This window comes from Zootoca vivipara, chromosome 13 (assembly GCF_965207765.1).
Source record: "Zootoca vivipara chromosome 13, rZooViv2.hap1.1, whole genome shotgun sequence".
Taxonomy (NCBI): domain Eukaryota; kingdom Metazoa; phylum Chordata; class Lepidosauria; order Squamata; family Lacertidae; genus Zootoca; species Zootoca vivipara.
Genome location: NC_142596.1, coordinates 37,023,446 through 37,046,539, shown reverse-complemented (window position 1 = coordinate 37,046,539; position 23,094 = coordinate 37,023,446). Strand labels below are relative to the sequence as shown.

Below are 23,094 nucleotides of genomic sequence, written 5' to 3'. Positions count from 1 at the left end.
TTGGCTCGCTCGCCTGGCTGTGCCAGACCCCTGCTACACGCCGTCTGCCAGCTCTGCCTTCAGCTTTATGAGGCACTTGTTAAAACTGTGAAGTTTCTCCTCGCTGCATCATCCACGTTCCATCTAAACCCCGAGGGCAGGTCGGGATTTTTCTAGGTAATGCAATCAGGCAGAGTGGGAAAGGGGTTTCCAATGCAGCCAGCGCAAGGCACTTCTTCAAAGAGAATGTGTGCGGCTCCTTTTGGCCCAGGGTGCGTCTCAGCTACAGACTGTTATGACCTGCCAGAGAATTTCTTCCAGGTGCAAAACATCCATAAACTAAAATATATTCGGTTACTGCAAAAATAACACCGCCGCACCACCCACCCCAATCCTACAAAATCCGACTAAGGGTCAATGCTTATACACTAAGAGCATTTAAAAACAACAGCCTATGACTGAAATGCTCTTTTGCATACAGTCGTGCTTTGAATGTTGAAAATTCACGTTTTGACTTGCGAGACAAGCGAAAATGTAGAGTGCGAGACTGAAAATGCAAACAGAAAACGTGAGCATCAGCCATCATTGCTCCTTCCCTATGCATACTGAGAGCAAAAAAACCCCCTCTAACCGTTCACTTGCTTCACTGCTGTTTCCCTATTTATTTATTTTTTAAATGCTTTATTCATATGGAACTTTTTGTGGACTGCAACAGGTCGAGGAGGGAAAATTTAATACTCATACCTTGCAGCCATCATCCTGATGAAAACTGGCCACTCCCTCTGGGGCATTAACTGGCATTAATGGAAGTGTCCCTCTGGATGCAAATAGCAGCTTCAGGGAGGAGGGCATCCTTAGCAGATGCAGAGGCTTGGGAGGTAAGCTGTGCGCAGCTTCCCTCCTAAGCCTCTGTGGGGATCACTCTCCTCCTGCGGAGGCTTGGGAAGGAAGCTGCACACCCGCCAGCCATATAGTTGGTGGGGCGCAGCTGGCAGGCATGCAGGGGAAGGGGAGGCTGCCAGCAAAGCTGTGCAGCTCCCCCACTCGCTAGGGTGCCCCTGAGAGGCTGGCGCCCTGGCGCAATGAACCACTAGGACCAATGGGAGAGACGGCTCTGCCATTCATAGTAAACATAAACACATAAAGAGAGACATGGACCCTCCACTAATAAGCTGTGGAATCTCAGCCACCTGATTGTGACAGTGAAGAGAGGAAACTGTCTCGCCGGAAACACTCTTGGCTCATATAAGGACTTTTGGGTTGGAGAACATGCGCCCAAAGTCTGCTTCCTGGTCCAGCTACACATGGCCCGGCTCTGACAGCAGTGATGTGGGTTGGAAAATTGTTTTCAGAACCATTGCACTCTTTTTCCATGGAATTTTTCACCCTATTTTTAGAAACGTGACACTCATAGAATTAATTAGTAACATAATGAATGAACACAAGACAAGTCAAGTTGGTCATCTGGGATGGGTGAAATGCCAGTCAAATATCTGAATCAAAATTGTAATTATTGACAAGGGGGGTGACCTTAGGAAGGGTGCAGAGTTATGTAAAATGAGGATGTTAACCATCTTCTTCAGTGCTTTTATGGACGCGGGTGGTGCTGTGGGTTAAACCACAGAGCCTAGGGCTTGCTGATCAGAAGGTTGGCGGTTAAAATCCCCGCGATGGGGTGAGCTCCCGTTGCTCGGTCCCTGCTCCTGCCAACCTAGCAATTTGAAAGCACATCAAAGTACAAGTACCGGTAGATAAATGGGTACTGCTCTGGAGGGAAGGTAAATGGCATTTCCATGCGCTGCTCTGGTTCGCCAGAAGCAGCTTAGTCATGCTGGCCACATGACCCAGAAGCTGTACGCCGGCTCCCTTGGCCAATAAAGCGAGATGCACGCCACAACCCCAGAGTCGTCTGCGACTGGACCTAATGGTCAGGGGTCCCTTTACCTTTAAGTTTGAATAATGCTAATGGAGTGCAGGCTATTGATATGGTACTGCAAGTATTTTAATAAAAATAATAATTTCTGTGTAAAGTTTTGAACTTGTTTTAATATAGCATTTTGACATCAGGGCTGTGAACTCTATGTACACTAACCTGGCAGCAAGTCTCACTGAGTTCAATGGGACTTATTTTGGAGTAGGTATGCACAGCATTTCACTATGCATACCTGCCAAGTCTCCCACTGAAAAATGCGGGATCAGCAGCGGCGCGGCACTGGAAGTTGCGTAGAAGCAACTTCCGGGGCCGCTATTCCCATGTGTGGGCGCCGGAAATCGGGTGGAGCGGCACCGGAAGTCACTTCTACGCATGCCCGGTGGCCATCTTGGTGGTGGCCGCATGGTGGCGGCCATCTTGGTGGTGGCCACATGCCGGTGGCCATCTTGGTGATGGCTGCCGCCATGCGGCCACCACGAAGATTGCCGCCGGGCATGCATAGAAGCGACTTCCGGTGCTGCTCTGCCCGATTTCCGGTGCCCACACATGCGAAGAGCGGCACCCAAAATGGAGGCTCCCTGGCAGGTAGGAAATCCGGGGGATTTCCGGGATTTTTCTCCATTCAGGAGAACAGCGGGAAACGGATTAAAATCTGGGGGTTTTCCGCGAAAAACGGGAGACTTGGCAGCTAAGCACTATGTGGCTGGAATCCTAACATACTTCCTAAGGAGCAAGTCCCACTGAAAGAGTAAATATCCACAGGACTGCACCAATAGAGTGCTTTACTGAATTTCCTCCCTCACCCCACCCCATCCCTAAATTAAATATTTCATTCCCCTTCTTAATGGTGCTGGGAAACTTTTGATATTTTTAAAGAGGACATAATATTAGCTTTTCAGTTTATTAAATATTATTTAATTATATTGCTATACCACTCATTAACACGATCCTCTGGCAGTTTTTAAAGTCATTAAAAATACAAAACAATATATAATAAAAAATGAAAACAATTGAAAAAGCTATAAACAGTGCAAATTGAGACATAAAAGTCAGCACAACCACAACAGCATAAAATCAATTGAAATGCAGAATAATAACAGCAAGGGGAAAATAAATTGGTGTGAGAGTTTTAAAATGCCAAATTCCTGTTGTAAAGTAGAAGGCCTGGAAGTGTGCAGAGATCTCCACCTCACCCCGAAAAGTCCATAGAGTGGGCACCAGGCCAGCATCTCTGTGGATAGCAGTCCACATATAGGGAGCCAGCACCAGAAAGCCCCCCTCCCACTTCACCACTCTGGTGCCCAGTGGGACTGGTAGGGAAGTAGGCAGGGAGACCAAGAGTAGATGGAGTCAGAGCCAATGAGAGGCAGAGTGGCAGAGCCAAATAATTCTAGTGTTGACCCCATCTTCCTCCTCCTTACTGAGTTCTAGAAGGCCAATACTGGGACTAAGGAGGAGGAAGTTGACACAGCCTGTGTCACCCCCTGGACTGGTTGAGAAAGAAGGCAGGCAAGTGGGGGCTGGCAGAGGCCAGAATGAGACTGGTGGGGCAGTGCCTCATTCATTCCAATGGGCCAGCCTCCACTGTATTTACCAATCCCCACGAACCAGCTGAGCTTTCAAGTCCATTTTCAAAGGGACCTCATGCATAACCCATGCAATAATACTACCAGGTGCTTGCTAGATTGTGCATAACTGTTGCATGGTGAGGTTGTAGTTCATAGATCTACCTATTGGCTGAGCCTGATAAAACATCATCTGAGCCACCAAGGCCACCTGAACCTCAAACCAGTCATGAAAGAAGATTCCAAACCGTGAGCCTGCTGGTTTTGGGAGAATGCAAGCTCCTTTCAGAGCAAGCTGAACATCACCTAATTGGCAGATGAACCATCCACTAATAATACCTGTCTTGCTTGGACTGAGTCTCAGTTTATTGGCCCTCATCCAGTCCTTTACTGTGCCAGGGGCCTCACCTGAGTTAGATAAAAGAGAGATGTAGAACTGGGTGTCATCCGTGTATTGGTGACACCTCAGGCTACACCTCTGAAGAACCTCTCCCAGTGGTTTCATGTAGATATTCAATAGTGTGGGAGCCAAAACAGAGCTCCGAGGAACCCTGTACAGTGGTACCTCGGTTTAAGAACAGTCCAGTTTAAGAACAATTTGGTTTACAAACTCCGCAAAACCGGAAATAGTGTCTTGGTTTGAGAACTTTACCTCTGTCTAAGAATGGAATCCAAATGGTGGAAGGGCACCGGCGGCAGGAGGCCTCATTAGGGAAAGCATGCCTCGGTTTAAGAACGGTTTTGGTTTAAGAATGGACTTCCAGAATGGATTAAGTTCGTAAACCGAGGTACCACTGTAGTGTAAATTGCAAGGGACAGAGAAACATTCCCCAGCATCACCTTCTGGAGTCATCCATCTGAGTACAGGCAGAAGCTAGCACAATGCAGCCCCCCCCCACGTCCCATGCTAGGCACAAGGAGGGCATGGCTGATGCTTTCAAAAGGCCACTGGGATGTCCAAGAGGAGCAATGGGGCTGCAGTCCCCAATCTCTCTTTCAGCACGGGGTGACTGGCTTTTTTCTGTTCCTAAACCAAGTCTAAAGCCCAAATGAGAGTCCAATAAACATGTTCAATCACATCTCAATGCATTTAGGGCAACAGAAGAGAGTACTCCTCTTTATCACATTGCAATAATACGATAACTTCAGATGAAGGGTAGCTAATCATCATCATCTGTGGACAGCCTAGTATAAACCCACCACTAATGCACTAAAATTGTGCCAACTGCACGTTGCAGAATACACCTGCCAGTCCGGAAGGTCCCTGAGTGCAAAACCATCCTTGAGAGCCAGTGTAGTGTAGTGGTTAGAGTGCACCTTTCAGCTGTTCTAACAAGCGTTCCAGAAAGATATATATTTTGAAAGAGGATGCTGAGAAGCCTGAATGAAGAAAAGAAATGCTAATTGCGGTGGATACACATTAACCCAGGGATAAGCTATACTGTGGGTTAAAAGCTGATGATGCATGGAAGAAGCCTGCTTCTCATTTAAACCCAGACTCCAGATTAGTATAAATAAACCATGACGGGGGAAGGAATTATTCAGTGCTGACAGAGCCATGGTTTCTTGCCTGAGAGAAGCACCAAACTAGGAAGTGTGTCTGCTTCACCTTTGGCTAGGAACTCAAACGTCCATTCTGAAATTAATTAAACTGGATTGTAAAGCAGAGAATGTTGGGTTTGGTCAAGCCACTCGCTTGTTTGCACTGGGGTCACTTCTTCGCTCTTTGGGGTGTGTTTCTCAATGTAATTTGACCTTCGCAACTATCATTAACAACAGTACATTTTTTATTTCCCATTAGGGCAAATCCCCCACCAACCTCAGTCTGATCCCAGCCAGCCCTCACTTACCTACCTTCTTACACCTAGTCCACGGATGGACCAGTCAGCCAGCTTCCTCCTCCTGAGCCTCAGTGTGGTTCTTGTAGAACTCAGCAGGGAGGCAGAGGACAAAACTAGGTGAGCTGACTCGGCCTGTCATTGTCCCTGGTGCCACATGTCCTGCCTACGCTCGCTGACTTCAGCAGTACCAGTCCTAATGGTTGCTAGCCATGACTAAGTAAACTGGCAAACTCCTAAGGGACTTAACCTCATCCTTTCTCACAAGGAAGGTTGGGGGATGTTGTTCCTTACCTTTGCAGGCTTTTCTGTCAGTGATGGATTTGCTCATGTCTCGGTAGAAGCCCTCTTTGCAGTAATGGCAGTGTCGCCCAGCAGTGTTGTGGCGACAGTTCAGGCAAACGCCCCCACTCTTCCGTCCTGAGAGTTTGTAGAGCTCCATGTTGAAACGGCAGCGACGGGCATGAAGATTGCAGTTGCAGGCTGTGCAAAGAAGAGATGGGACAGGTCAAAGGAAGAACTGAAAGACCTACTCACTCTCCTCTTCTCTATCGTACAAGTCCACTCCTCAATTTGCTGTTATGTCCCAACTGAGCAAATTATGGCTTCTGTGGCCTACCATTTGCCTCCAGCCAAATCTTGGCATCCCAGTGAAGGCTGTGGTTCCCAATAAGCCAGTGGGGTGTAGTGGTTAGGGTGCTGGATTCGGACCCGGGAGACCAGGGTTCAAATCCCCACTTAGTCATGAAGCTCACCAAGCGACTTTGAGCCAGTCATATTCTCTCACCTAACCTAACTCACAGGGTTGTTGTGAGGATAAAATGGGGAAGAGAGCAACGTTTGCCACATTAAGCTCATTGAAGGAAAAGTTGGATATACATGTAATAAAAAATAAGTAAATCTACCATTTGTAGTAACCATGGTTTGCTCTGTTTTGACATCACACTAAACTATGGTTATTGCCAACCAGAAAGTGAGGGAGGGAACTACAGAGTGTGAGAGGAAGGGAAGAAAGGAGTGCAGAACTCCAAGGCACAAGTGCCTGATGCCTTAATGCATTGTTGGGATGGGGCATCTGAACCGAGTCTTTATGTTAAAAAGAAAAAAAATCATAAATTTATCCCATTGATCAAAACTATCCTTATTCTAACCCATCCCAGGCCACCAAAAATTCACTGATAGAAAACACTAAGTTCTAATCAGATGGAATCCACTGAAATTCATGGGCCCAAGTTACTTATGTCCATTGATTTCAATGGGTCTACTCTGAGTAGGATTAACATTGGAAACAACTTTTAGAAGGGGAAAAGCTCCTCTCTTATACACTTCCTCTGAACCGGCCTTCATTTTATACACCTCTATCTCCCCACCCCCAAAAATAAAACGGGGAGAAAATGGTCACTCCACTCATCTTGGCTCCTGCATCTCCCCCACCCCCATGCAATACCTGTTCCATCCAATGTCCCTGCCCAGTGCCCGTGAGAAGACCACCCACCTTGAACTGGGCTGGGGGGCGGCAGGGACATTCTCTCTGCTACTCACTGCCAGAGCTATTAAGGAGCACGAACTGTACCAGGTGCGACCAGGTTATGAAATGGGTGGGTGGGTGGGTGTGCACGCACACACACACAGTGTGGGGGGAGAGGCAGCAGTAGCAGCAGTAACAACAGAAAAAGCTGCTAAACTCATTTTGCTCCTTCTCCCTCCTTCTGCACCCCTGGTCGCTCTCCCCATTAACCACAGAAACCAAAGTTGGGAGGGGGGGGGGAAACAGGATTCTTGTGTGCAAACTTTTTCTTCTTCTTCTTCTTTTAAAGGGAAAACATACTGCCAGCTCCTGTTCAACATAATCACAAAAAGATAATGGGAACAAGGTTCCCCCTGGCTATACCCCACCGCCGTCCACTGCCCTTGGGGCCCCTGCCCTTATTCCTCCCTTCCCCAAACGAATCCTGGGCAGGGTGAGAGTTTTTCCAGGCGTGCTGTGAAATTCATTAATGTGTCAGCCCAAGATTTAACTGCTGGGCCTGCTTATCATTTGCATGAAATTTCCTCTCGGCTAACTCACTGCCCCCCCCCCCGCATCCTGGCATGCTTTGCAGATCTCCATGTTTCTCTTTGTAACAGAAGAAAGTGGGGAGGGCCGGGGGATGGGGAACCCCTTGAAGATCAAACAGCTCCGAAGCACATGGGGGAAGACTCCGGGAGCTCAAATAGCTTCACGCTGGCTAAGAGCAGTGTTCCCTGTATCCCTTCCCAAAAGCCTTTGCTCCATCCTAACTACAGAGCAAGATTTGCCTGGAGAATAGCAATAAACATATTTTCATAGTGCATCTACCCACCTGCCCGTATATATATAAAAAACACCTCCATAAAACCCATAAGGCAAATCAGAAAGAACATGACAATAAATTCTCCTAAATGTCAGGCTCTAATTGGTGCACTAGGACCCACAAGGGGATTCAATCCTGAGCTGGCAGCAGCAACCAGCATTTTCAGGTTGTGCCCGGGGCTTGGCAACACTCTGCTCCTGGTCATGCCTGCCCTGGGTCACCCTTTTCAGGGACTCCATTGAGAACCGGGGCATGCTGGAACCACCATTTAAATTCCTCTGGGGCATTGTGGGAAACTGATTGAGGCTGCCATTTTCCTTTCCCAAAATGTCTCAGTCCAACGCATTGCAAAACATTAGAAGGGCAGCTCCACCAGCTCCTAAAGCCAAAGTTATGGGGCAGAGTATGAAGGCTTAACAAAGGAGAGGATGCAAAACAGGGTCCCTAGAGTTGACCCTGATCTCAAACCATTAAGGCACCTTGCAGCCACTAACACGTGTCCAAGAAGGAGGACAAAGCAACACATCGCCCATCTACAGGGAGCACAACCTGGATAACAGAGTGAGCAGGCACATACTGTAGGTCACCGTCTTCCCCACTATAGTAAGCTGAATTGCATTTCTATTTGACTTACAGAAAGCAGGTTATATCCCGTGTTATTCCTACTCAGGGTAGACCCACTGAAATTAATGAGCATGAGTAACACGGGTCTATTAATTTTAAGGGTTTTTTTTTTACTCTGAGAAGGGCTTAGTTGGTTACAACTCAATAGTTCCCAGTTTGCAACAATTAGCATGTGCAAATTTTATGCAAATCTGTGTCTTCTTTCATCCTGTTTTCCTTTTGGCAATGCATTTTTGGGTGATGCATAAGTGGCCACCATAGCTGCCAAGTTTTCCCTTTTCTCGCGAGGAAGCCTATTCAGCATAATGGAAAATCCCTTTAAAAAAGGGATAACTTGGCAGCTATGGTGGCCACTCTAGCTGTGGCTTGGGAGAGGCTCCATGCCTACCTTTGAATGGGCCTGGATTTTTAAAAAGGGAGAGCTTGATTGGGAAGATATAACAGTGTCACTCACAGATACTTGGCTCATTTCAGATTTTAATGCGGACCCACCTAATCAGACTTCCCAAGACGATACATGCAACTACCCTCTGAAATTTGTACTTCTCTGAATTTTGCGCTGCTATTCTCCACTCCCAAAATGTGTACAAACCACACATATTAGGGGAATAGGGGAAGGTGTCCATAAGAATGTATACGTTCATAAAAATAACATACAAACATGCATTGTATTAGGTGAAAATTGCTTGTAGAAATGAACTTTAGGAAAATTGCATTCTAAAATGTGTTTATCAGGAAAAATGTGCACTAAAATGTTGGTGATTTTCACGAGAACTAAAAAAAATAGCAAACTGATGCAGAAATGTGGCAAACAGAACTTAAGGCTGGAAAAATGAGAAGCTGAAAAAAGCCAAAATAGACAGATGTGTCCATTCCCACTGGCACTTCTGGCTCACCATTGATTTATTACTGGGCATACATGGTTCTCTCCCTCCCCTACTTTATCTTCACAGGAACCCAGTGAAGTAGGTTAGGCTGAGAGGCACTGACTGGCTCATGGTCAGAGAGCTTCATGGCTCAGTGGGGATTTGAACCCTGGTCTCCCAGGTCCAAGTCTGACTCTCTAACCACTACACCAGGATGGCTCCACTGATGGCTTGCTTCTTGCTTGGGGAGTGGCAGCTAGCACATCCCTACTCCTGACCTGCAGTTCCCATGTACAGGACATTCCGCATTCTGCTCCCTTTGTTAGGGAAGCCCTCAAGGACTATTCATCAGAGGTGAAGAGGTGAGATGGGAAGGAAGCATGGGTAAATAATTGCCCAGGCTTGTCTCATTGCCTCTGATTTCATCAGTAACAGTTTAGCTTAGCAAGGCCAGAGGCCAAAGAGAGGCTTAAAACTACTCACAGCAGCACCTAAGCAACAGGAGCACCATTGCAGTTGCACCAACAATGGAAGGTGCTGCCTCATACCAGGTAAGGACATTTGTCCACGATAGCTCAGTATTGTCTACTCTGATTGACAAAAACTCTCCAGGGTCACAGACAGAGGTCTTCCAGCCATCCGCTATAACCTGATCCTTTTAACTGGAGAGACAAGGCATTGAACTTGGGATCATCTGCATACAAGAGAGGTGCCCTGACACCACTGAGCCATGGCTCTTTCCGTACAGGCTACTTAGCTTCCTCCCAGACCAAAGGAGTATCTAGCCTGAGATTCTGTCCCCCCAAAGTCCCAATGAAGAGACCACATCACAATCACATAAACCTTTGCAGGAACAAGGTATTTCTACTTCATCAAGAATGTAATTCTTAAACTTTGGTGCCGCTATTGACAAGTCCCAGCACCTCCTAGACTTATCATCTGCTAGAAAAGAAAGACAACCACTTTATGAGGACAGTCCTCTGCTTGGAGGTGTCCGCTACATGAATTGTTGCCCAAGTCCAGTTTAAAGATAAACAGTTGGAGGGACCTTGAAGTTGCCTATCAACAGGGAGCACCACCAGGGCAGCAAACTAAGCAGGGACACACAGGTCCCATCATCAAAGTCCTCCTTAAAAAATTTGCACATACCCATAAAAAAGAGTAACTTTTGGGCAAGCTTCTGCCCTCTTGTTCAGTGATACATTCCTTCTTTTTTTAAAACATGTTGATGGCTACTCTTTGAACAGGTGAAGGGTGACTATGGAAGCAACTAGACTGTGCTAGAATTCACAACTTTTATATATTAATATAATAACTTTAATTGACACCCAGGTTGTGGCCATCTACTGAATCAGACCATTTTGCTCAGGATTGTCCAGGCACTGGATCTCCAGGGTGTCAGATGGGCATTTGTTCTCAGACTTAGCTGCAGATCCTGGGGACTGGACCTGGAGCCGTCTGTGTACAAATCAGACACTCTACTGCTCATCTAAGGCCCCCCTGCTCCATGTTAATGATCATGGATAAAGTAAACGAGTTCATCTGATTCTTGAAGACAGATTATACAGATCTGCCTGGAACAGAAATAAAGCCAGAAATAAAGATATCCAATTTACTTTCTGGATCCACTCCGTCTGGACAGCTACAAGTATTTAGAGCTAACTAGAGCTCCCGCTGTTTCGGTTTGCACTGGCAACCTTTGCATGTAACCTGTGCAGGAGATATTTTCCATTTTGGCTGCTACTCTCTCCCAGAGGGGAAAGAAACTGTTCCAGAAAATTACTTAAGCTTCTGCATATGGCCTATTCTGCTCACCCCCTCTTGTTTTCAGACAACGACAGTAGCCAGGGATGAAATCATGAGTCCCTCAAAGGAACCACAGTACCATCATTGGAAGATACAGAGGCCAGTTCTCATGAATGGTTATCAATGGGAGTCTTACTCAAGCATTCCTCAGGCCTTAATTGAATATGCAAGAAGGGGTGAGAATGCATGAGGGTGCGAGCTCCATCCCCATCACTAGTGCCCTCCGTGTGTTTAAGGGAGACTGTCTAAGGCAGGGAATCCTCCTTTACTTGTGGAGGTTCAGGGTTACAAAATGTGTGGGAGCCTCATAAGTACAGGCAGTTGTGGCAGGTGCCCACTGGAACTAGTAGGGATGATGGTGGGTGGGAGGGAGGGAGGGAGATGTGGATTGGCTGAGGGCAGACTGAGGTTGGTGGAGCAGTGTAACCATTAGTCCTAAATGGAAACAGAAGTGGAAATTGCCAATGTTCCCTTATTGGTCCCATGTCCAGAATGGAAATTAATCCACCGAATGGCAATTGGTATTTGTTTTTTGTTTTTTTGTTATTGTTGTTCAGTCCGCAAATATGTGATTGTTAAACCCCCCCCCCACTTCCAGTTTAAATTGTGTTTGCATTTAAATGAATGACATGGGAATAATTAAATCATTACTTGTAACTTACGTAAATAATTCTGAAATTATGTTAACAGCAGACAGTAAGAGATTAATACTGCAGTATTTGGCAGAAACTGAACTGTAGTGGAACAGAAACAATCCCAATTGTGCCAAAGAGACAGATCTGAATGGAAACGGCTGCTTTCGGACATTCTTTTCCCCCACCTACTTGTGTTTCCTGAATAAGATGAAAGTGATGGGTTGAAAATGGCCTGATTGTAATGTAGGGAGGTGAAACTAGGAAGGAGTGGGAAAGAGGAGTCTTTCTTGGGATGTACATGTTCATTACTGCTTATTGTATAAGAAGAGAGAAGGGTGTGTGTAAAAATCAAGTCTAGTTTAAAAATTGCACATATTGCTCTGCTCACTTTTGCCTCTGACTCCTCCCACCAGAATGTAGCTCTCAAACTGGAAAAGGTGCTACAAACCCTGGGTTGGGTGAACCTTTGGTTTAATCCAGCAGAGAAGTTTCCATGCATCATATTGGTCATTAACCACTGTTTTGCTCTCTCAACAATTGCTATCATTAAACAGTAGATTCCCCCCTCCCCCACTTTTAAATCCATGAATTTTGATGGGGAAAATATAAGATTTTAGTCCACATCATGTATGTGGCCACACTGGCAGTTAAAAGGTTGCCACTGCTAAACCACATATACAATTGATAACACCTGGGGAGCAACACTGTGGCGGCTAGCAGTGTCGAAGCCAAAGTATTTAAGATATCTAGTAAATGCCAAACAATGTGGGAGGCATTGTTCAAAAGAAGCACAAAGCAGCCAGATTCTGCCATCAGTGAAGTCAAAGGCTTTTTGTTCGGGTGTCTGTTTTTTGAAAGATCACTCCCAAGGCTGGGGTAAAGCCAGTAGCAGAAAAATAACTTTCCTGCTCTAGCATGTGCACAGATATTAATACTACTAGGATTTTTTTGGAACTCAAGGCCTAATGAGACCCTGGAGAGGATGTAACGTACACACGTATCCTTTCAAGAATTCAACTGCTGCATAGAAGATTGATGGTTTTGCAAAGACCAGCTACAATTGCAAATGATACGGGCAAAAAACCCTTAACAAATAAAAATGAAGGGCAGAATTAGGTTGACCATGTCTCCTTCTTTACAGACCACAGTTCTCTGTTTCAGAGGTGGGAAACCTGCACACAGCAGATGCTGCTGATCTTTGAGCATCCCTGACTATTGGTGGTACAGGTGGGAGCTGATGGGAGTCGTAAGCAAGCAACATCTCTGCTTGAATGGCTGCCTGGTCCAAGTGTGGTTTAAATATAACGATCCATAAGAAGGGAGAGCAGGAGAGGGCCTTGTTGTTGCACCCAGAGAGCAGCTTGATCAAGGCACACAGGTCACCTGGGTCATGCTATATCCCTCACTTATTGCGAGATGCATGATCTTCTCATTTAAATGTTAGTCACTATTTTTGAAGATGCATCATTTGCATCTGGTCCTGCCATAGGAGCCAACGCCTAGGAGCTGAGGGGTCTTCAGCCACCCCAATAAAATATTTGAGGTGGCCCGGCCCCCCAAACGTTGATGGGCATTGCCATTCAAATGGTGTGTGTGCACTGCATCATGTGATAAGATTATGTGGGGTGTGACTTACCTGCCCCCCCATATTTTATTCAAGTTATTCAATATTTTATTCACCACTGGCATGTGTGAGTGACCCTCATGAACTCTTCCCAGTAGGCAGTATGGCCCTTGTGTCTGAAAAAGGTCCCCCGTACCTGGTCTAGACCACCAGACCCGACTGTCAGCATCCAAGAGCAAATTAAATCCCAAGGCAGATTGCAGAAGAAAACAAGCAGCCTACGCGGTAGGGTTGGCATGTCTCCCTCAGATCCTTTCCTCAACATGACTGCGCTTGATCTTCCACCACGAAGCATGTCGTTTGCATATTCTTCCCTTTCCCTCCCAAGTCGAGGGGAGGAAGAGCAGCTAAAAACTTGTGCTGCAACCACGAGCCAGTTTTTGTTACAGCTCAATCTCTCCCTCTCTCATGTTAATCACTAATTAAAGGCCTGAATGGTCCCTGCTGTTTGAGGGTATTAATAAGAATTTAATTGCATAGTTTCAGGCTAATTATATAGGAGCTCGCTTCCTTCCTCACACAAGGGCAGCCAATTTCTCTCCACCCCACCCCGCCTTTCGAAAATCACATGACCAATTAAACAATCACAGGTTCAATTAATTTGTAAATAATGGGCCAATTACATAACGCTGCAATTCTCCGCTCCGTTTCTAAAGGCCACCGACGTCCGCCACCCTCCTCCCGTAGGAATCTGTAACCTGCTGTCTTCCTCTAAGCATTACCGAGCATTAAGCACACTTACTGTCTGTGAATTGGCTGGGAGCAATTAGTCAATGGAACAGTCTCCATGAAATTCTAGAGCAGACGTCAATGCCAAAGCCACAACAGATCAGAGCTACACCCCATGCCTTCACTGGAGAAGTGCCTGGCTGCAATGCCTGCAGGGCAGGGTTGCTACTTCCGCCGTGTAGGAGGGCAATCCAGGTCCTGAAAATGCCACCACTCCCTCAACCACCCAAAACCATCTTAATGAAACCATTCAGTAATAAGCAGGTTCGAGCTGCACACCATGTTTAGCTTGGCCCCTTTACCAGGGGCTGCCTTGATTGCATCAGTGGGCGCAGTCATCTTAGGGGTGGCGTTGAAGTGAGGAGAGGCCACATCCACACCATACATTTAAAAGTGCCATGATACTATTTCGAAAGGGCATGGCTTCCCCTGAAGAATTCTGGGAGCTGTAGTTCACTAAGGGTGCTGAAAATTGTTAAGAAACCCTCCTATTTCCCCTACAAAGCTACCATTCCCAGGATACTTTAACAGTTAACCCCTCTTCCCGAGGAACTCTGGGACCTGCAGCTCTGTCAGGGAAATAGGAGCCTTCTAACAGCTCTCAGCACCCTGAACAAACTACAGGATTGGCAAGCTGTTCTGTTTGCTTGGTTTTTGTTTAAACCTATCAAGAATGTAGACGCAGTTGCAAAGCATGGAACCATGGTTGGAATGGGAGGGAAATGTTGTGCGCCTCCCCATGCCCATGGTTTTCTATAAAGGAGACACTCATAAGAACATTAAGTCCAGGGTCTAAAATAATTTGTTGTTAGTTGTATTGTGCTTTGTCTTTTGTTCTATTATGTGTGTCATTATAAAATGAATAAAAACTTTTTGGGGGAAATAATAATAATAAAATAATCTAGTTGCATCACTGGATGGTCCATTTACCACTGTTTCCTATAGTGCTCAATCAGATGCCTCCAGGACCCCAAAAGAAACACCCCTCATTCATTCATTGCCCCCAGTTGCTGGTAGTCAGAGTAGCGCAGCCTCTGACCAAAGGAACATAGGAAGCTGCCTTATACTAGGTCAGACCATTGCTCCATCTGGCTCAGTATTTTCTACACCGACTGGCAGTTGCTGTCTAGGATGTCAACCATGGTTCTCTCCCAGCCCTACCGGAAGGTGCCAGGGATTGAACTTGGGACCTTCTGCATGCAAGACACTGAACATGAAGGTTGCAATTACTGCTTACCTCTACTTCCATACACACACTATGACTATGAGCAGGGCATCAGTGGCATGGAAGATGGGGCAGAAATTGCACAATTAACCCAGAGATGAATTTTAAATAAAAGCACACATACTACTCATGTAAAAACATGCTGATTCCTGGAACGCCCGCGGGCCGTATTTAGAAGGTTATTGGGCCGGATCTGGCCCCCAGGCCTTAGTATGCCTACCCACGCTGTAAACCACCTTGCAATCTTTGGATGAAGGATGGTATATAGATTTAATACATGATGACGATGGTGATGAAGATGATGATTCAGGAGTCCTGTCCAGTTTCACACTTGACAACTGCTCAGTATAAGGAAGCTTTTTATGTCCACATGATTCTCCACAAAGCAAGGGCTTGTTGTTTAGTCGTTTAGTCGTGTCCGACTCTTCGTGACCCCATGGACCATAGCATGCCAGGCACTCCTGTCTTCCACTGCCTCCCACAGTTTGGTCAAACTCATGTTGGTAGCTTCGAGAAAACTCCATGGACAAAGCAAGGGCATGAGTAACTAAATTAACAGACCTGCCAAACTGAAAGTGAGGGAGATTTAGGTTCTGTCTCTGACATGAATGTTTTCACTGTATGGTCAACCTGTTCCTAAAGGACGGCCAAGAAAACTGCAGTGTTTTAACATTTGTATTTTGATGATATTTCTAGATAACTGCTAGGCACAAAACAGGCTTCATCTTGCCCTATGTCAATGTTGATTAATAGATTAAATCTTTATGACTTTATTCTGTAAACTTTGAGCTACGCATTTCCAGCAACTTTTGCTTGCAAAACAGTACATGTGAGCTATCTAGCAGCTCAGATTTAACAATGGCTGCCATAATCATCTGCAAAGTATCTCACATCTTGTCAAGCACCCTGGTTAAGCACTTCTGGCTCTGCAAACCTTACAGCTGTTTTGGTCCAGAAGCATCAGAATGAAAAGTCACCTGGTGCAGGCTGAGTTTGGACATTGCGGCTGAACACATTCTGAATGGCTTTCAAAGAGCGATGTTGCAAAGTGCTTTGCTTTGATTCAGGAAGCTCAGCACCCCAAATAGTTTAGCTGCCAATTTAGAAATATTAATGAATACCAGGATGACATCAACCAGAATTAAAATAAAGTTGAGGGATCAGATATCAAAGCAGGAGGCAGATCATACCTAAATATAGGTGTCTGACTAGAGTGAACAGTCCTGACTTAGTAAATTCATTCTAAATTATTTTTAACCCTCTAGCACAGCCCAAGTTGCATTCTGAAACCATGAGTGAGATTGGGCTGTGCTTATGTGTGTAATAATTTCTCTGGCTAGCTCTGTGCTGTATCCCATTCCTTCTGAATTCTGTTTTAAGTGGAAAGATTCCTAAAATCAATATTTAAAGCAGATCATGAAAGACCACAGCTTCATTTGCACTTAAAAAAAACATTTCTTGTACTACATTTGTTACTTGTGTTGTTTTGCTTTTGCAGTTTAATCATGCTTATACTGCAAATGATCCTTTGAACTTTACTGGACAGGGCAGTCTCGAGCAGGTCGGGCGCCCTGGCGCTGAGGGGTGGAGATCGCTCCGGCGCCCCCGCCCTCACAGGGCGCAGCATGGTTTCCGGGCGGCTTTGCCGCACAGCGCCCCGCCTACCAGCCCGGTGCCCTGACGCACCGCACCACTGGGACTCTACCTAGAGCCAGCCCTGTTACTGGAAATTCCAGGGGTATCCCTGTCTTACCTCTATGTTCTGTGCATCTTGACACTAGTGAATACACAAGCCCATAAAGGCTGAAATCTTATCCACACTTATATGAGAGTAAACCCATTGAATTTAGCTGGGCTTACTTCTGAGTAAGGACCCAGGTGGCGCTGTGGGTTAAACCACTGAGCCTAGGGCATGCTGATCAGAAGGTCGGTGGTTCGAATCCCTGTGATGGGGTGAGCTCCCGTTGCTCGGTCCCAGCTCCTGGGACCGAGCAGTTCGAAAGCATGTCAAAGTGCAAGTAGATAAATAGGTACCACTACAGCGGGAAGGTAAACAGCATTTCCATACGCTCCCCTTTCTCCCAAAGGAGCCCTTTCTCCCAAAGGAGAATATCCTCCCCTTTCTCCCAAAGGAGCCCATGTGTCAGGGACGTGCCCAGCAGAGAGGAATCTCCAGACGAGGAGGAATTGGCTGCACCTGAGTCGCCAAGGAGGTGTGGGAGGATGTGGCGTATATCTGGCCTTGGGAGGGATCAGAAGCCGGTTGAGTCAACTGAGAATGATTAAACCACAGAGCCTAGGGCTTGCCGATCAGAAGGTCGGCAGTTCGAATCCCTGCGACAGGGTGAGCTCCCGTTGCTCGGTCCCAGCTCCTGCCAACCGAGCAGTTCGAAAGCATGTCAAAGTGCAAGTAGATAAATAGGTACCACTACAGCGGGAAGGTAAACAGCATTTCCATACGCTGCTCTGGTTCAGCAGAAGCAGCTTTGTCATGCTGGCCACATGACCTGGAAGCTGTACGCAGGCTCCCTCGGCCAATAACGCGAGATGAGTGCCGCAACCCCAGAGTCGGTCACGACTGGACCTAATGGTCAGGGGTCCCTTTACCTTTACTTTTGAGTAAAGCTGCAGAGGACTGTGCTACAAGGTGAATGGACTTTTGGACAAAAGAGTCAGAGGTGTGCAAAAAAGAGGAAGAAGATGTACAGAATACTGTTCCCCCAGTGGGAGAGGGGGAACAATACTTGTGTTTTATTAAAGGAGTCCTCAAAGAAGAACCAGCATGGATTAATGTCCTCCCAGTGAGAGAGGGAGGGCAGGATCCATGCTGGGGCCTGAGCTTAACTGGGGAAAAAATTGAGATAGGGCTGGAAAGTGGAAACATAGCTGGATCGTACTGTGCTACAGTTAGAAAATTGGGGAGGGGCAGCAGGAGACAAAGAAAGGAGAGTGGTGGACAGGTTGGCGAAAGAGTGGGAATAGGGCGAAGAGTAACAATGGGTTATTTTCTGATTGATTAAGATGGTCCGAAACTGGAACGTTTTATGGAGCTGGTTGATACATCTGGGAGACCCGAAGTCCAGGGGAAGGGGGGTAGAATTAGACAAATGTGGTTAAAGGTATGATAGAAGAAATAACATTTGAATGTATGAAAAAATGGGGTATAAAATGTGAGGCTAAAGGAAGAATAAAAGATGGGTGGGGAAATAAAGTTAGATTTGGATTAATTAATGAATTATAGATTGAGGATGCAGGGACCCAGGTGGTGCTGTGGTTAAATCACTGAGCCTAGGGCTTGCTGATCAGAAGGTCGGCGGTTCGAATCCCTGTGATGGGGGTGAGCTCCCGTTGCTCGGTCCCAGCTCCTGCCAACCTAGCAGTTCGAAAGCACGTCAAAATGCAAGTAGATAAATAGGAACCGCTACAGCAGGAAGGTAAACGGTGTTTCCATGTGCTGCTCCGGTTTGCCAGAAGCGGCTTTGTCATGCTGGCCACATGAGCTGGAAGCTATACACCGGCTCCCTCGGCCAATAATGCGAGATGAGCGCGCAACCCCAGAGTCGGTCACGACTGGACCTAATGGTCAGGGGTCCCTTTACCTTTACCTAGATTGAGGACAGTCGATGTCTATTTTGTTTCTTTGAGTAGATTAGAATTGGTTGGGAAATAATGGAAAAATTGTGTCAGAATGATTTAAGATGACAAAAGAAAACTGCTTAATTTAGATTTAATAAATGGACCCAGTGTGGGGGGAAACGAGGAAGTCCACAATGTCAAGTTAATGTACTGAATTGATATGTTTTTTTCTTTTTTTTTGATTATGTTTTATTGTTGCTTTATTGTTTTTGTTTCTGTGTTAAAGTGTTTGAAAATTAATAAATATTATTTTTTGGGGGGGGAAGAGTTAGAGGTGTGCTAAAGGAGAATAATGAGATTGCAGAGAATCTGAATGAATTATTTGCACCTGTCTTCATAGCAGAAGATGTGGGACAGAACCTGAACTAACCTGTACCTGAACTAACTTTCTCATTAAGTAAGACTGAGGAACTGAGACAAATTGTGGTGGTAAAATTTGAAGTTCTAGGCATTATCAACAAATCACTGCATTCAAATGGCAAATATGTGAGAGTTCTAAAATAACTCAAATGTGAAATTGCTAATCTGCTAAGAAAAATAAGCAATTTGTGCCTAAGATCAACCTCCACACCTGAGGACTCAAAAGTGGCCAATGTAACATCAATTTTTTTAAATGATCCAGGAAATTTCAGGCTGAGTAACTTAACACATGTTTCAGGAAAATTGGTAGAAAGCACTGTTAAAGATACAATTACCAAGATCAGAGAAGAACAAGTCTTGCTGAAGCAAGATGGCTTCTGGAAGGATAAGTCCTGTTTCACTAACCTTCTTACGAATTCTTTAAAAGTGTCAACAAGCATATAGATAAGGGTGGTCCAGTCAGCATTATATATTTAAGACTTATATATTTAAAAACTTTCAATAAAGTCCTTCATCAAAGGTTCCAGAGTAGCTTAGCACTCCTCTTACATAAGTAACTTTATTATGGAACAGGAATCAGAAAGCAGGAGAAAACAGACAGTTCTCTGGATGGAGGGATATAAAAATCAGATTCTCCCAAGTATTGCTACTGGGACTGATGGCTCTTCTTTTTAGCTTCTTCAAAAATGATCTGGAGGTGGAGATGAGCAGTGAGGTAGACAAGTTATTGATGAGTCCCAATTGATCAGGGTGGTTAAAAAAAGAAGAAATTGTGGAGAGCTCCAAAAGGATCCCTCCAAACTCAGTGAATGGGCATTGAAATTGTCAGAGTGATTCAATATAAACAAGGGTAAAGTGATGCCCACAGAAACACAAAATCCTATCATAGGATAGAATTCAACTAGCTTTTACTTAGAGTAGACCCACTGAAATTAATGGACCTAAGTTAGTAATGTCCATTAATTTCAATGGGACTAGCAGGTGATTCCCTCCACAAATTCACTAAACTAGCAGTGACCGGCCAGGAACAGAAAACCTTGGCATCATGGTCGGTAGCATAACAAGGAAGCAGCTCAGCCTGGGAGCCTATGCAGGCGCTATATAGCCCATCCTGGCTCTCATTCAGGCCCTGATCCATGCCGGTGTTTCCATGCACTTCTCCCTTCTCTTGGTACTACACAAGTGTGAATCTCTTGTTTTTGTGTGGCTGGAATGTAGCCTGCAGTTATAAAGAGTTGTGTATGTTGCCCTGCCTACCTTTTGCCCCTGGCTCCCCCTGCCCCACTATATGGCCCCCAGAATGCTGTCCATGGGGTGCTTTAGGAGGGAAAATGATGGATCAGGTCTACCTTTTCTTCAATTGTTGCTTCTGTATATTCCTTGACTCCATTTACCCCGGCTAAATGGTGGTGACCTTGCCAATGGTGACATTTCCCCACCCCACCCGACCTGAATTCTGACTAGAATAACATTATATAATCATGGACTAACATTATGTGATCCTACAATACATGGCCTTGTTCATGGAGGGCACCCCAGGATGAGAATGGGAAACACCCATCTTTGCCACCAGCAAACGAACCAGCGGAAATGAGGTGACCTGGGTTATAAATGTCTCCATTTTCATCTGTGAAATGTCTGAAGGTATAATAGCTGTGTTTGTTCTTAATTTTGCAGCCCCATCTACAAGCCCTTGTTTCACAGAAAACAGGGAGCATCAAACCGCAGTGGAAAAGGCTGTTTTTCTTGATACGTATCTGGCTCATGCCGTAAGTGTGGAGGAGGAAAGCGTGTTCTTACAAGACTTAGAGGTATATTATTAGGTGGCAAACGAATGCTGCATTAGGGGAGGTGTGTTATTGTTCAGTCCCTGCCTCTCCAGTAGTCCCTAATTTCTGTTGTCCCTGTTAAATTCTGCCTTTGTTCAAAATGTCAGCCTACATACATACATACATACATACATACATACATACATACATACTCACACACAAACATCCATCTCTCCCCCATCCAGGCAAGCAAGAGGGATGATCAGAGTTCAATGACCCATTCCAACCAGGCAAAAACACTCAAGGAGGGCATGAAGCAGAGCTAATGAGAAGTGTGGCCTGGGGAGAGTTCTGAGGGCCAGACACAGAGGCCGAGGGGGGTGGGCACATTCGTCCCCTAGGTCTGAGATTCCCCACTCATATAAAGGCCCCCTAAGGGACACGGGTGGCACTGTGGTCTAAACCACTGAGCCTCTTGGGCTTGCCAATCAGAAGGTCAGTGGTTCGAATCCCCACAATGGGGTGAGCTCCCATTGCTCTGTCCCAGCTTCTGACAACCTGGCAGTTCAAAAGCACACCAGTGCAAGTAGATAAATAGGTAGCGCTGCAGCGGGAAGGTAAACAGCATTTCCATGCGCTCTGGTTTCCATCACGGTGTTCCATTGCGCCAGAAGCGGTTTAGTCATGTTGGCCACATGACCCAGAAAGCTGTCTGTGGACAAACGCTGGCTCCCTTGGCCTGAAAGTGAGATGAGCGTCACAACCCCTTAGTCCCTTTTGACTGGACTTAACCGTCCAGGGGTCCTTTACCTTTACCTAAAGGCCCCCTTCTCAGGTAAAGGTTGGTCACTCAGCCAGCCTCAGATTTGAGGCTGCCCTGGTTGAATGTTCTCTGTTGGTGGACCCTTGTGGACCTACCTGGTGGTGGTAGTGAAGCAACTACTCTCTGAAATGCTCTGAGCAGTACCAGAAAACTGGCTCTGAACTGCCATTTTAATTTCCTCTCAATTTCCTCGACATACCACTCCAGGGTATTGTAGCCTCAGAGAGATGCTGGATCCAGCTATCTGGTGTTGCTCAGAGAGGCAGGCCACAAATTTTACACACACACACACACACACGGGTGGAGTGAGGTTCCAGTGCAGACATCCTAGGACCAGCATCTGCCCAGAGATGCCAGCTGCTGACACCTGCCCTGTAGTTTTAGCATCTCTCTTCTCTGCCTGCATTCATCTCCTGGTGGCAGAAAGTGTCTCCACCATATTTGTGGAGCAAATCCCATCTGAACTTAGCACTCTTCCTCAATAAATATTACCTTCTATTATAATGATCTGAGCTGACCAAAATTTTCAGAACAAAAGAAAATGCATCTCTTTAAAAAGACATATTCCATTGGAACATCTTAGTAAGTGATTTGGAGGGAAGGGAAAGAGATTTCTAAAAAAGATTCTGGCAGAAATAATTCAGGCATCCTGACACGAAGAGACAATATGATCACCTAGACTATCCCTTGCATGGGCAAGTTTCTTTAGCCCTAAATGTTCCCAGCTGAACAACTCATCCGGTCTTCCTTTTTTTCAATATAATAATAATAATAATAAAAGAAAATTAAGCTGCAGACAACCAAAGGTTTGTGCCAAACACACTAAACCCACAACTTGGAAATGTGCCCAAACCACAAATGTACTGAATCCTGAAAACTGTTCAGATCCAAGTTGTGTTTTTTTGTTTCAGTAACCAGACACATTTTCGTTTTAGGAAAACATGCACACAAATATTCATTCATGCCACCCACCAATCTTTGATTAAATTGGGACGGTCTCTCTTTGACACAGAGTTTGCCATGCTGTCCCAGAAGAAAATAATGAGTCCTCTCTCTCCCTCTTCCTCTCTCTCTCTCTCTCTCTCTCTCTCAGAAACCTCACACAAACACCATCCCAAAGACCTGCAAATGATAAATAATCACAGTTTGCTGTCCTACAAAACCTGGTGACCAAACCACATCTCCATGCATGAGAGGAAGAGGCTATGACTAGTTGCGTTAATGTCCTGTCATGAGCCACAGTGTTCCACTGCTGCACTGAATGCTGTGAGAATGGAATGCTGCATTACATGGGCTTTTGGTTTGATCCAGCAGGGTCCTTCTTATGTTATTTATTAATTTTTTAAAAA

The 23,094-nt window shown here is 45.7% G+C and overlaps 1 protein-coding gene across 1 annotated transcript in view; it reads right to left on the bottom strand.

Moving 5' to 3' along the window:
- NTN3 (netrin 3) overlaps window positions 1-23,094 on the bottom strand; it is a 118,527-nt gene that overhangs the window by 54,356 nt on the left and 41,077 nt on the right. The window contains exon 4 of the mRNA XM_035131239.3: window positions 5,610-5,798. Within this exon, the coding sequence (XP_034987130.1) occupies window positions 5,610-5,798 (189 nt within the window). The remainder of the gene's footprint in view (window positions 1-5,609; window positions 5,799-23,094) is intronic.